Raw genomic sequence first — 12,066 nt, 5'->3', positions numbered from 1 at the left:
GAGATTCTTGCACCGACTACTTCATTCGTTTATCAGACATTTTTAGAGAAACTACTGTGCTTGGTGCCATCCTCCAAGGAGGGTGTCGCTTGCTGCTAGGAGCTGCCTACCATCCATTAAAAACTTACGAGATGTCAGGACCTGCTCTTGGTGCTTTACAATCCGGACCTCACTCGATCCTCTCAACAACTGTGAGAAAGTCGTTATATTCTCATCTTAACAGATGAGAAAACCAGATTTGGAGACGGTGAGGAACTTGCCCCAGGTAACAGGGCAGGCCAGTGACGGGCAGAGTCCTCGCCATTACTCTGTGTGGAGAACATGTTCAGGCACAAAACAGGGGGAGGTGGGGCGTGGGAAACTGGTTTTGGGGATCGAAGCCATTGCGGTCTGGACAGGTGAGGGGCTCCCCTGGTTCAGAGTCCATGGCGTATCCATGGGAATTACAAAGCAGAGGCAGTTTACAGTGGAGAAGGAACAGGAGGGGTTCTGTGCAGTTGGGGGCAGTGCTCACTGCAGGGAGACATCATGATGTGGTCCTCGTGGTCGAGGACACGGGAAGCGCCCCTAGTGAATGGGGCCAAGAGCACATCCCGAGTGACCGGCCAGTCCCCCCTCCCTGACCCCTCTGCTTCCTGTCTCCCCAGGCCCTGCCCTTGTGTCACTAGAGTTAAACAGGCCTCACCCGGAATTTGGAGGTGGGTGAGCGCCGTCCAGGTCCGTACTCCAGTGTGGACGGTGGGGGGTGGGGTGGGGAAGGGACCCCTCCTGTTGTGGGGCACGAGTTCCTCCCCTGCCTTACGAGGGCCATCAGGGCTTTATTAGACTCAGGCAGCAAGAGGCGCTGATGAGAAAAGCCAGTACCTGGGAGTGGATGGGCCTCTCCAGGCATCCCGAGGAAATGACGTGATTGGCGGCCTCCTCAAGCTGCTGCCACTGGAGCAAGGAGCTCTTGAGAACATGGTCTGTATCCCCGGTAAGGATGAATTCTCTGCTTTCCTGGAAGTTGATCATTGATCAAAATCCAAGTATATAGAAAGTGAGGGGTTACGTTTTAAAACAACCTTGGTTGGCTTCAACCCTAGACAGGATATCTAGCTTCTCCTGAGGGCAGCGAGGGGTGTGGGTGCCGTGACGTCCACCTGGCAGGGGTAGAAAAAGGTGAGTCCTCCCCGATCCTCTTTCTTCTCCCGATTTCTCTCTCCCAGTGCCACCCACCCCACTTCCCTCTTTCCTGTTCTCTGTAGATTTGCTCCTTCTTGTTTTGAGACTTCCCCTTTTTCCCTAATCTGTCCAAAATCCAGTTCAGGAAAATTAGAACATTCCACGAAATGATTCCTATTGAGTGTAAATAACCAATAATGTCCTCTTTTTTAGAAAAAGACTTAGATCAAAGGAACAATTCTCTGTAGGTGAAATGTGAGATTTTGCACATCAGCTCTCAACTAAGAGGCTACCTGTCCCTGGTCCCCTGTAGCCATCAGAATGGCATAGATTATGCTGCAGTAACAAACAGTCCTCCTACCTCGGTGACTTAACACGGCAAAGATTTATTTTTTTACTCATACTACATAACCATCAGGGGTACCTTGTGGCTCTGCGTCATCACTGTCCTCACTCTGTGGTCCAAGCTGACGGAGCATTGCAGGTGACTTACATCTATCTAGCTCTTATGTTTCATTGGCTCAAAGCAAGTGGCATGGCCAGTCCGCCTTCACTGGGGTGGGAAGCCGTAATGTTCGTACAGGGTGGGGAAGGGGCACTGCTGGACAATGACACAGTCCACCAGATGTCCCTACGCCTGGGCTAAACCTCATACATCTGCTCTCAGCTTAGCAGATACTTGCAGCAGCCCTGCAGGCTTGGGCCAGTGTTCAAGGTGACAGTTTTGTTAAAACAAACTCAGGACAGGTTTCCAGAAGGTCACCGGTGCGGAAGTGACCTTCCTGCCTCCATTTACCCTGCTCGGCCAGGAGCTGCGCTACCAGACCGGGGAGGAGCTTTGACCTCAATGCCTGTTCTGGTCACCTTCTAAAAAGAGCTACTAGCTGCCACTCAAGGAATTGTTCCCTAAAGATAAAATATTCATGGAGGAAGTGTGGCCTGATCTGGAAAATAATGAGGGGCCTGTTAGTCACAATGGGGAACGAAGCCCAGCCACCAACTTTGTAGCTGATGACTTTCTCCTAGCCCCACGCCCTTGGTCCCTCCCTCCATCCACTCGTGATTGACAGAGCACACTTTCTGTGCTGGATACTTGGTAAGCTTAACATAAACTCAACTGATACCGTCTCTGCCTTCAATAATCTCATAGTCTAACAATCCAAAAATATACGTAGTTTGTAAGGTGTTACTTTTTGGCAATGAATAAATAAGGCATCTGTTATAGACTGAATTGTGTCCCTCCCACATTCAGCCCTAACTCCTAATGTGACTGAATGTGGAAATAGGGTCTTTAAGGAGGTGATTAATAAGGTTATTTAAATGGGGGTCACAAGAGTGGGGTCTTAGTCTGATAGGACTGGTATCCTTGTAAGAACAGACAACAGACTTCTCTCCATGCACACGGAGAGGAAAAACCATGTGAGGACACAGAGGGTGGCTGTGTGCAAGCCAGAAAGAGAGGCCTCACCAGAAACCAACCGTGGCACCTTGACCTTGGACTTCCAACCTTTACAACTGCGAGAAAATAAATATCTGCTGTTTAAGCCACTGGGTGTGGTCTTCTGTTACAGCGGCCCGAGCAGGCTAATACAGCATCCACTGTACATTCATTTTAGAGGCTCAAGCCATCTGCTTTTTTTGTAGGGACTATCATTTTTATCACAGTATAGAAATACTCCATGCATGTATGACCCTTTATAGTACACCAGGTTTTTTCGCTTTAGTTATCTAAATCTACCCTCCCCACGACCTCTAGGCTTTCACAGAGCAGTTAAAACTGTCTTCAGTTTATAGATAAGGACACACAATCACAGAGACGTGATCTGCTGTAGGTCGTGGTGGCCGATGGTGACAAAGTATGAGATCACACAGGTAAAGGAGTCGGAGGGCACGGTGGGTACTTAACTGTGTGTGGAATTCCAAGCTGACCTTTCACAGCAAGGTCACTGTCCTCACCGCAGCCTGTGTCACTATTTAGGAGAAAAGGTAAACATCTCCTTTCTATTCATGAACTATACTTTCTTTGAGTCTGAACTACTAAAAACAAACAAACTAAATAACAGTCTGCTGATCTCAGCCCATTCAGTTTGTGCTAGATCTTATGGCGGATTCTAGCTTTCCCTCGTTGGTGTCATGGGTTCCCCTGTCGTCCCAAGGTTGAGGGGTTCCCTCATCATTGGCTTCACTGGCAGGGCTCCCAGAGGCTGTTGCCTCTCAGCGTCATTGTTCAGAGCTACTTCTTCCTGGGTCGCTGTCTCATGTCTCAGAAGGGGTCTCTTATGGAAGGCAGGAGAGCATTGCAGACAAGGCGGGGATTCAGTCCCTGGGGGCACTCACCCAGCCACCTCCTGACCCTTCTCTCTGTGGCCCCCAGAGGTTCCTTCCCACTGAACGCTCTCCACTCATGCCCTCAGGAGCTCTGCTTTGAAGGCTGGAGGAGCCTAAGGATTGGCGGTTGGGGAGCAGCAGGAAGATACGGGAGGGTAGAAAGTGCCGGAAGTTTCATCACCTGTCAGGTGCCTCTGGGGTCTGTCTTACGTCTCCCCACACCCCTTTCCCTTTCCTACCTCGCTTCCTTCATTACTCTTCCCCTTTCGACAATTTTGTCTCTCCTTCCTTGTCCTGCTTACTTCCCTATCCTCCTCTCTCCTGGTTCTTACTTAGAATAATGAGAACATTGGAATTTCATGGAGACATCCAGCCCAGCCTTCTCCACCTGCTGATCTGAGGCTCAGAGCCAGACGTATCTGCCCGCGGGAAGCCAGCTGTAGGGACAGCGGAGGGCGCAGCTTTCCTGGACCCAGGCAGGGGCTGATGCTGCCCATCTGCATTTGCTTCCTTTTTCCTCAAACCCCACCACCTCGAGGCCAGTGTGGACCATGAACAGAAGGATGCTGCAGGCAGAAATACTGTTTTCTTCCCTGTTCCTGACCTCCACTGCCACTCATTTCATTCTCATTTTCTCTTTTTATTTCTGTCCTAGAGGCAAAGTTGGGTTTAAGATCTTTACCTTCTATCGAAATGGGGGAGAGGGGACCGATAAAATCATTTACGCTGAGGTGTAGCTTGCCAAAAAGACTTAAAGCAGAGATGGCTTTATGTCCATCCCTGGCAGAAAGGTCACTTTAAGTCTTGTCCAGAGCCAACTCTAACAGGTTAGACATGCCTGCCTGGAAGACAGTGCTAAGAGAGACTCAGAGCCTGATCGGTCTCTATACAAAAGTGGTGTCTGTTGACAGCACTGGCTTGGTGGCACGTTTGCTCCCACTCTCTCGAAGCAGTATCGCTTCCAGAGACATCTGCTTTGTGAGGCGGGGCAGAGCCTTAAGTAAAAGAAGGCATCTCTGATATCACATAGCCGGAGTGAGAAGGTACCACTGCCTACTTATGGTCAACCTTCTCGCCCACCCACTTCCAACCAGTCACACCAAGACCCCAAAACGCATTTTTATTATTTTTTAATAAACTTTATTCTATATTACAAATAGGTTTTTTTTTTGTTCTGAACTGCAAAATAGGAATGCCTTATATTTACATACACAGGTATACAATTAATTATAACAAAGGTACAGAAGCTTGCCTTTACCAAGTTACAACTGGTCTCCAATTTAAATAGCATAGGTTTCCTTTTTAAAAACTTTTTTAAAATCTTTTTTTTTTTTTAAATCTTACTAGGATACTCTTCTTTAAAAATCAAAACCAGAAGACCCTCTTCCTCTAATAGATTTTACCCACCTACCTCTGAGGCTCATTATAACACTGTTGTCTAAAGATATGTTTTGCTTTGCTTTAACAAAGGGTCAGTGTTCAAGGTGAGGGCTTTATGGAAACAGAAGTGGGGTGCGGCTGGAGGGGGTGACTAGAGCAGGGGTGACCTGCCCTATCTCCTTCAGTGGCCTCTCTCCGAGACTCAAAGGCCCCTGTTCCTTAAACCACCCATTATTCTCTCTCGTTTCTCCTCTTCCCACTAGTGCTGGAGACTTAGCCCTGGGTCCTCTGACCAGGCCGGACTCCTCTCCCCCAGCCGACTCCTTCTCTCCTCCTCGGCTCACTGAGCCATTGTCTGTTGTGGTACCCTGGAGTTGCTGGTTGCTATGGTAACTTGGCAGGACCCTGCTGGAAGAGAGAGGCTGGTCCCTACAAGCTAAAGTGGGGAAGAGGGCAGCTGCATCTGATCCTTCCTTCCCATCTCAGGGCCTGGGTTCTTGTCCTTGGTCGGCACAGCCAACGCATGACCAAGCCAGGGCCTCGGTCCTCAAGGCCACCAGGCCCACTCTGAAACACAAAGTCATTGGTTTCCAAATGGAAACAAGATTCTTTGAGGTAAACTAGCTTTTCTTTTTAAAGAACGGAAGGTTTGACGAGCCAACAAGCTGACAGGAACATCAGGGGAGGGACAGGAGGAAACACACGAGGGCATGCACCCCATCTTGGCCATGGGCCTGAACTGCGTTCACTGGTCCCGATGGGTCAAGCGGTCTCAGTATCTTAGTGGCCTTTGCATCGCTCTTTAACTGAATCTTCTGTTTTGAATTCTACGCTTGTAAGGGAGCCCTTCCCATGTGTGCTTGAGTTGTAAGATCGAAGAGACTAAAAGAAGTTCGAATTCCAGGTAAAGAAACCCATGGAGGATGAGCTGCAGAGACCTGTTTGCCGAGAGCATTTGCGTTCTCTCAGTGGGTGGTGGGGAGGAGCAGGCAGGCGGCTCCATGACCGATCCCTAATGGGGTCTCCCTGCAGCTTGGGGGAAGCTGACAAGAACCAGGTGGTATTCGGTGACATCAGGGGCAGTCTGGAGCCAAGGCTGGTCAGAGCGAGAGGGGGCTCGACTGACTGAACTGATGCATGACCCCCACCCACCCCTGGCCCACCTCACTGTCTCTGCCGATGCAGAAGAAAGCTCTTTTTATTCATTAGGGCTTTTGTTTTGTTTTGTTTCGATTTGCTTTGGGGTAGTCACAGTCTACACGAGGAATTTAATTGGGACTCTAATAAGTATGTATTACTTTTACAACCAAAAAAATCCGATATATTTTCTAAAGCTGGATACTCCCCCTAATAAAAAATAATTTTATTGGGGAGCAAAAATTTCTAGTTAAAAAAAAGGTCTCTCTCGAATGTCTGAAACTTTTACTGTAGAGATTCTTTTCCGAAAAAGAGGAACAGCTGCTTTAGTTTTCCGGTCAGGGTTTTGCCCGTCTCCAAGCGCCATGAGCGGAAGAGGCTGGCGGCGGGCTATGGGCTGGCCTCTCTCGCGAGCTGCCTCGTCTGTGCCACCTGTGGCTGTACCACGGCTTCCCATCGGTAAAGGAAGGCTCTCGTTTGCTACACCTGAGGGGGCCGAGGTGGCAGCAAGCAGGAGGACAAGGGGTGGCACTGTAGACTCCAGCCATCCAAGTGGCAGGCGAAGCACCAAGAACGTGAGTAGCCACAAGCTCTTCTCATCCCCTCGGGAGTCCCAGGGGAACAGTTCTGTTTCTCCTTCCTAGTAATGTAGACTTATATGCACACCTGGTCTCCCTCCTTAATCTCGAACTCTTAAAATACATAAATAAAAAATAAACACCTACAAATCCCCAAAGAAACAGCCCACGTACAGTGTACAGGAAAAGGGAGGGGCTGCGGGGTCAGGGGCCCTCGGTCGCTGTCCTGAGAGGCGGTCCTTAATGTGAACTAGGAGCAAGGAAAAGGCCAGGAAGGAGGCAGGGTCTACGCATGCGCGTGTGTGTGTGTGTGTGTGTCTGTGCGTGAGTGTGTGAGTGTGTGTGTGCACGCGTGTCTGTGTCTGTGTGTCTGTGTCTGTGTGTATGTGGTGGGGAGGGTGTCCTCTGGGGCATGTGGGGTTTCAGTACCTGGAGGTCACCATTCACAGAAATGCCTCTCAGAGACCGGAGCTCAGCCTGCTCCTGGGGTGGGGGTGGGGCATTCCTGGAAGGGTCGAGACAGGGGTGTCCAGGGGCCTTCTGCCTGCAGAGCCCTCCCTCCCTCCCTCCCTTCTTGGCTCTCTGAGACTGGGACGTTTGTTCTCGATTAATAAGTATTTGACTTTGCCTCCTGCGAAGCCATTGGAAGTGTCCCCCTCAGTCCTGAGAAAGGAGACAGGTGGGTAACGGGGCTTTCCTTTTAGGTCAAAGCGAGTGGTTGTTTAGGGTTCCAGAAACATCAGCAGGACTTGCCTCTGACCTAGGGTGGAGGCCGTTCAGGGAGTCATTGCTGTGGTTCCTCCGACGGGTCCCACAGGGCCTCGGCTGGGTGACGGAGCCCTAGTCTGCAGGGAGGTAGCCTGGGGAGGGCGGGACGGGCCAAGCAGTCCCAGAGGGCTAGACGGTGAGGGCGGAGCTGCCCACAGAGGGGCTCAGCGGCTCCGGTGCTTTAGGGGGCATATGGCATTGGGGCAGAGGCTACACGTGCAGGAGGCAGGCAAGAGAGACAAGGGGTAGCACACTTAGAAGCCAGACATGCGAGGGGGGCGTGAGCACGAGGACCTGGGTAGGGAAAGGAGTGGAGTTCTGGGGTCGGACACGGACATTAACCCCAGGCTGGGCGGTCGGAGCTGGGGGACAAGGTCGGAGACCTCGCCTGACAACAACTCCCGCGTCGGCCCGGGCATGGTCCTGGACAGTCTGCCTCAAACTTTAGGGTTTATTTGAAATGACTTCTCTCTCTCAAGCATCTCGGGCCTCACTCACTGGCCCGCAGGGTCCTAAGAGGGAGACTCTGGGGGTGTTGCCTATGGGTGTGCATGTCATTCTGGGGGTGTGAACGTACCTTGGCCTGTGGGACACTCACCTGGTCCCCAAACTTAAAACCACATTGAAAGAAGAAGGCAAGAAAAAAGATTTTCCTGAGGAAGTTACTGACACAATAGCCAACTTCACTTAATGGCACTATTTGTAGTTACCAACAAAGGTCAGGGTCTCTCCATACGAGGAAGAACAAAGAGGGGCCAAGCCCACACCTGGGGACACTTGGGACCCCCCAGGAGAAAAGGCCAGCCTGCAGCTATCTTTCTCAGCTTCTATTTACCCATTCTTTTCTGTTCAGGACCCCACGAATCTCCCTCCGCTCCCCACCCCTCCCAGCCCTCAGCCCATCTCCTTCCCATTTAAACCCCCCACCTAACCTAGGCTGGTTATTTTGACAACATCACCTTCTGGTACCATTCTGATCTTGGTGGTCTCCTGGGAGGGGGCCGTGGGGGGAGGTGAGGAGAGGGTGGCCTTTTCTTCCCTGCTCTCTGCCCAGGACTCAAGGAATCAGATAAAGTTTCTGCCTTAAACAGAACTGTGACCCTGCCAATGAATTGTGACAGAGAGGAGAAAGCCTTGAGGGGGCCCCGTTGCCCTGGACCGAGTGTGCCCCATCCATCCTCTGGCACATGCCGGCCCCCTTTGCCGCCAGACGGCTCTCTGGCCTGCCAAGGGGACATCGGGGATTCCGCGGGGGAGTTTTGGAAGGAAGACTTGGGGAAAAGGACAGCTCTTGACAGCGCTGCCCTGTCTTTACTTTGAAACATATCACATGTGCATCAAGAATCCAAATGAAAGGAATGGAAAATAAACAAACGGCAAAGGGAAAGAATTTTTACGGGCAAGATGGGTTGTGGCTCTGCGTGACTGTCTTATTTCTCCGGCCCCAAGTAGGCCACAGAGACTTCAAGCAAACAAAGCACCAGCAACAACCCACCCCACCAATTAAAGTAAAATCTGCTCAGACTCCTCCCTCGGGAGAAATGAGGAGAGCAAGGAAATCTGTCCGTCCTTCTCTCCCCTCTCTTCCTGACATTTACGTTTCTCTGAGGTGTTCAGAGTTTCTCTCACAGCAAAAACATGGAGGAAAACGTCCTGCACGGGCAAAGGAACAGTGACAGTAATAATAATCCAGTAAAAATAAGAGCTTCAGCGGAACCACCAGTTTTTTTTTTTTTTTTCTCTGCTGGTTCACTTTTTTTCTCTATCTGTGCAAAACTTAAAAAATAAATCAGAACACACTCAGTCATGCACACGCTCACACGCGCACAGCGCTCATCCGGTAAGTCTGTGTTAAAGATGCTTGTGTCTCTCTCCTCTGCAACCTTTCACATGTGCAAAGCTGTCTGTGTCTGCGCTGCCGCCTTCGCCCATTTCCCACATGCTTCCTTCCTGGTCTGCCAGGGCCCCTCGATTCTGGGGAGGAAATCAAGCGATCAGGGGTAGAAATTCCATGCTTCTTCACCTGGCACTTCCTTCGCCCAAACTTTGGTTATTCTTTCCCCCTCCATATGCATGTTCTCCCATCGATTAGGGAGAAACCACTCTCTGTTGGTTAGGTGACTTGCATCTTGTCCACCATATGTCCTCCTCGATACCACGTGATGCCCTGCTCTGGGCCATCACTGCCTGGCCTCCGATCAAGTCCAGTGACTTGGCCGGTGACCACCCTGATTTCCTACAGGTGAGCTCTCCTTCCACCCAGCAGCACTCAGTGTAGAAAGCAGGTGTTGAAATGAGCTGCAGAATGAACTGATGAACAGGGACAGAGAAGGGAAACACTCAGAACCCCCCCACATAGAAAAAGGAATCTTTCTAAGCTCTCCACCTACTCCTGGGGCGAATACACACCCACACACCCACACCCACACACACACAGTCATATCCAACGGGGCAAGCGTTCCTAAAAGCACAGGATGCTCCACAGACTCTGCTGGAAATGGTGTGGTTCCGTCCCCTCTCCAAGTGGGGCTCCTTTGAGTGGCTGCAGGGAATGATGTCTGGTGCTGGGGGTGTGAAGGCAAAACTCATCCCAATCCCACTTTAACGGATGCTTCTTGTCTCCCAGAGCCATGTAGAACTTGACCCCAGGGCTGCCAGGAGATATTTTTGCTTATGGTGGGAGACTGGACCAGACGGCATCTATGGTGGGAAGCTGGACCAGACGGCATCTAAGGTCCCTTCAGGATTCCAGGTTTCCATGACCCTCATTAGACCATCTCTCACTACAGCCCCCGCTCACCTAGGACCCATGTCTGTACACACCTCTACGTGGATGGCTAGAATGTGTCCGTAGATGGAAGGACAGATGGAGAGACATATGCCAGGGGAGATCCGTTGTTTGTCTCACCTCCCATCTCTGGCCATGTCCTTCAGCTTGACTCCTCAGCCCTCCCGGACATGACACGCTGGGGGCTGCGTTTGGCTGGCATTTCGGCTTGTCTCTGTGGGGCTGTACTTGAGTGCATTTCTTTCAGTGATGACCGCCGAAGAGATGAGGGAGGAGAATGACAGAAAAAGAAAGCTGAGATGTCGATGAAATAACTCCCTAGGAGGTCTGGGCAGTTCAGCGACAAAGTCATCTGCATAGCAATGGCACCAGATTCTGCGAGGGGAGGAGAGGCCAGGCTGTGTGCCCCAGCCTTGTACAGAGTTCTCAGGAAGGACGGTGGGGATGGAGCCATGGAGATGGCTGGAGGTAGAATCCCCTGGATGCCTGGATGCACTCTGCATTCGATGCTGAGCCTTGATGAGAGATGACCAAGGAGGATGGCGGTGTTTTCTCTAGACAGCACACGAGGGTCTGGCAGGGGGTTACACCTCTGACTGTGGTCATGATTCACGTGCACTTGGGGGCGAATGGAAAACAACACATTCTACTTTCAGGATAGACAGACGCTCCTCTTCTCTCTCTCCATTTCATATTTTCACCGCCAAGAGCCAGATTAGAAGGTTAAGACTGTCTCCATGGTGGAAGTAACTGCTATTCTTTCTCCTGTCTGGCTTTCCACAGGCAGGGCACGAGACCGGGCAGGCATGTCCCTGTGGGCACTTGGAAGAGCTCCAAGAAGATTGGAAGGGGACAAGGAGGCCTCAGGATGCCAAGCCAGCAAGTGAAAGGCAGCTCGCCGAGCACCGCCCAACTCCTCACCCCTGCCCCCAAGTCCAGCCGTATGTAGGAGGTGTGGCCTTTCTTCTCATAGCTGCAAAGGGACCGTACCACCCACTGACCCCTTGGAGATGGAAATGAGGGAAGAAGGGAGAGCCAGGTGATGTCTTCCCAGCAAAGATAATAATACTGAGCTCCTCGCCTCTTCTCCAGGCCAAGGTGTGGACCAACGTGGGGGCTCTCACGAAGTGTGAGGTGAAGTAGCAGCATAGAAACAAACATCCTCTGTCCATGGCTCCTCATCCGTATTTGTCCTGTTGCTGATAGGTGGGGTCAACGTGGGAAGAGAGCCCCCTCTGGAACCTTCTGGTCAGGTCCCTTGCTGTGGGCCCGGCCATCCTAGACTAGCTGAGGGTTGGTGGCTTGGTTCAATGGTGTTGACAGAGCAACTGAAAGAGAAGGGATCCACGAAGGAAGGAGAGACAGCAAGAGGGGTGGGAGAGAGAGAGAGAGAGAGAGAGAGAGAGAGAGAGAGAGAGAGAGGGAGAGAGAGAGAGAGAGACGGGGTGCGGGCAGCGCTGCTCAGGGGATGCTGCTTACGCCAGTCGGAACTTGCACTTGGTAAAGATGATAATCTAGACTGAGGCACGGCTTGGTGTGTCCCTCCCTCCGGGGGGCGGGCCTGGAAGGATGGTTCTCAGCTGTCTAAGCTCATGAGGGTTATGACTTGTTCTAGTTTGTAGGCCAATTTCTGCTTCCCACACTGGTCGTCGTGGTCCAGAGGTCCGAGAATCTGTTGAAGGGCCAAGAATGGGGAGGTTACTAGTTTGCACGTGCACGTCTGTGTTCTCAGGGTACACGCAGGCAGGAGGAAGATGTGTGCGCGTGCACGTGCACATGCACACACGAAGCTGCTGGGTGAGCAGGCAGCCTGGGTCACCGGGATGGGGAGGCGTGGAGGGCACTCGGCCTTGGGGTGCGACATGTGGGTGCCCGTGTGTCCACGAGCACGGATGTCAGCACACACATCGGCCTGTCTGAATA

General features: G+C 51.5%; 1 protein-coding gene across 1 annotated transcript in view; it reads right to left on the bottom strand.

Annotated features, from left to right (window-relative positions):
• Positions 1-8,627: 8,627 nt before the first annotated feature.
• The window catches only part of PLXNA4 (plexin A4), a 418,364-nt gene continuing 414,925 nt past the window's right edge, over positions 8,628-12,066 (bottom strand). The window contains exon 32 of the mRNA XM_039861051.1: positions 8,628-11,815. Coding sequence (XP_039716985.1) covers positions 11,720-11,815 — 96 coding nt within the window. The 3' untranslated portion in view covers positions 8,628-11,719. The remainder of the gene's footprint in view (positions 11,816-12,066) is intronic.

Source organism: Pteropus medius, unplaced genomic scaffold (genome assembly GCF_902729225.1).
Source record: "Pteropus medius unplaced genomic scaffold, Ma_sr-lr_union100, whole genome shotgun sequence".
In the NCBI taxonomy this organism is placed as follows: Eukaryota; Metazoa; Chordata; class Mammalia; order Chiroptera; family Pteropodidae; genus Pteropus; species Pteropus medius.
This window is presented reverse-complemented; position numbering and strand designations above follow the sequence as displayed.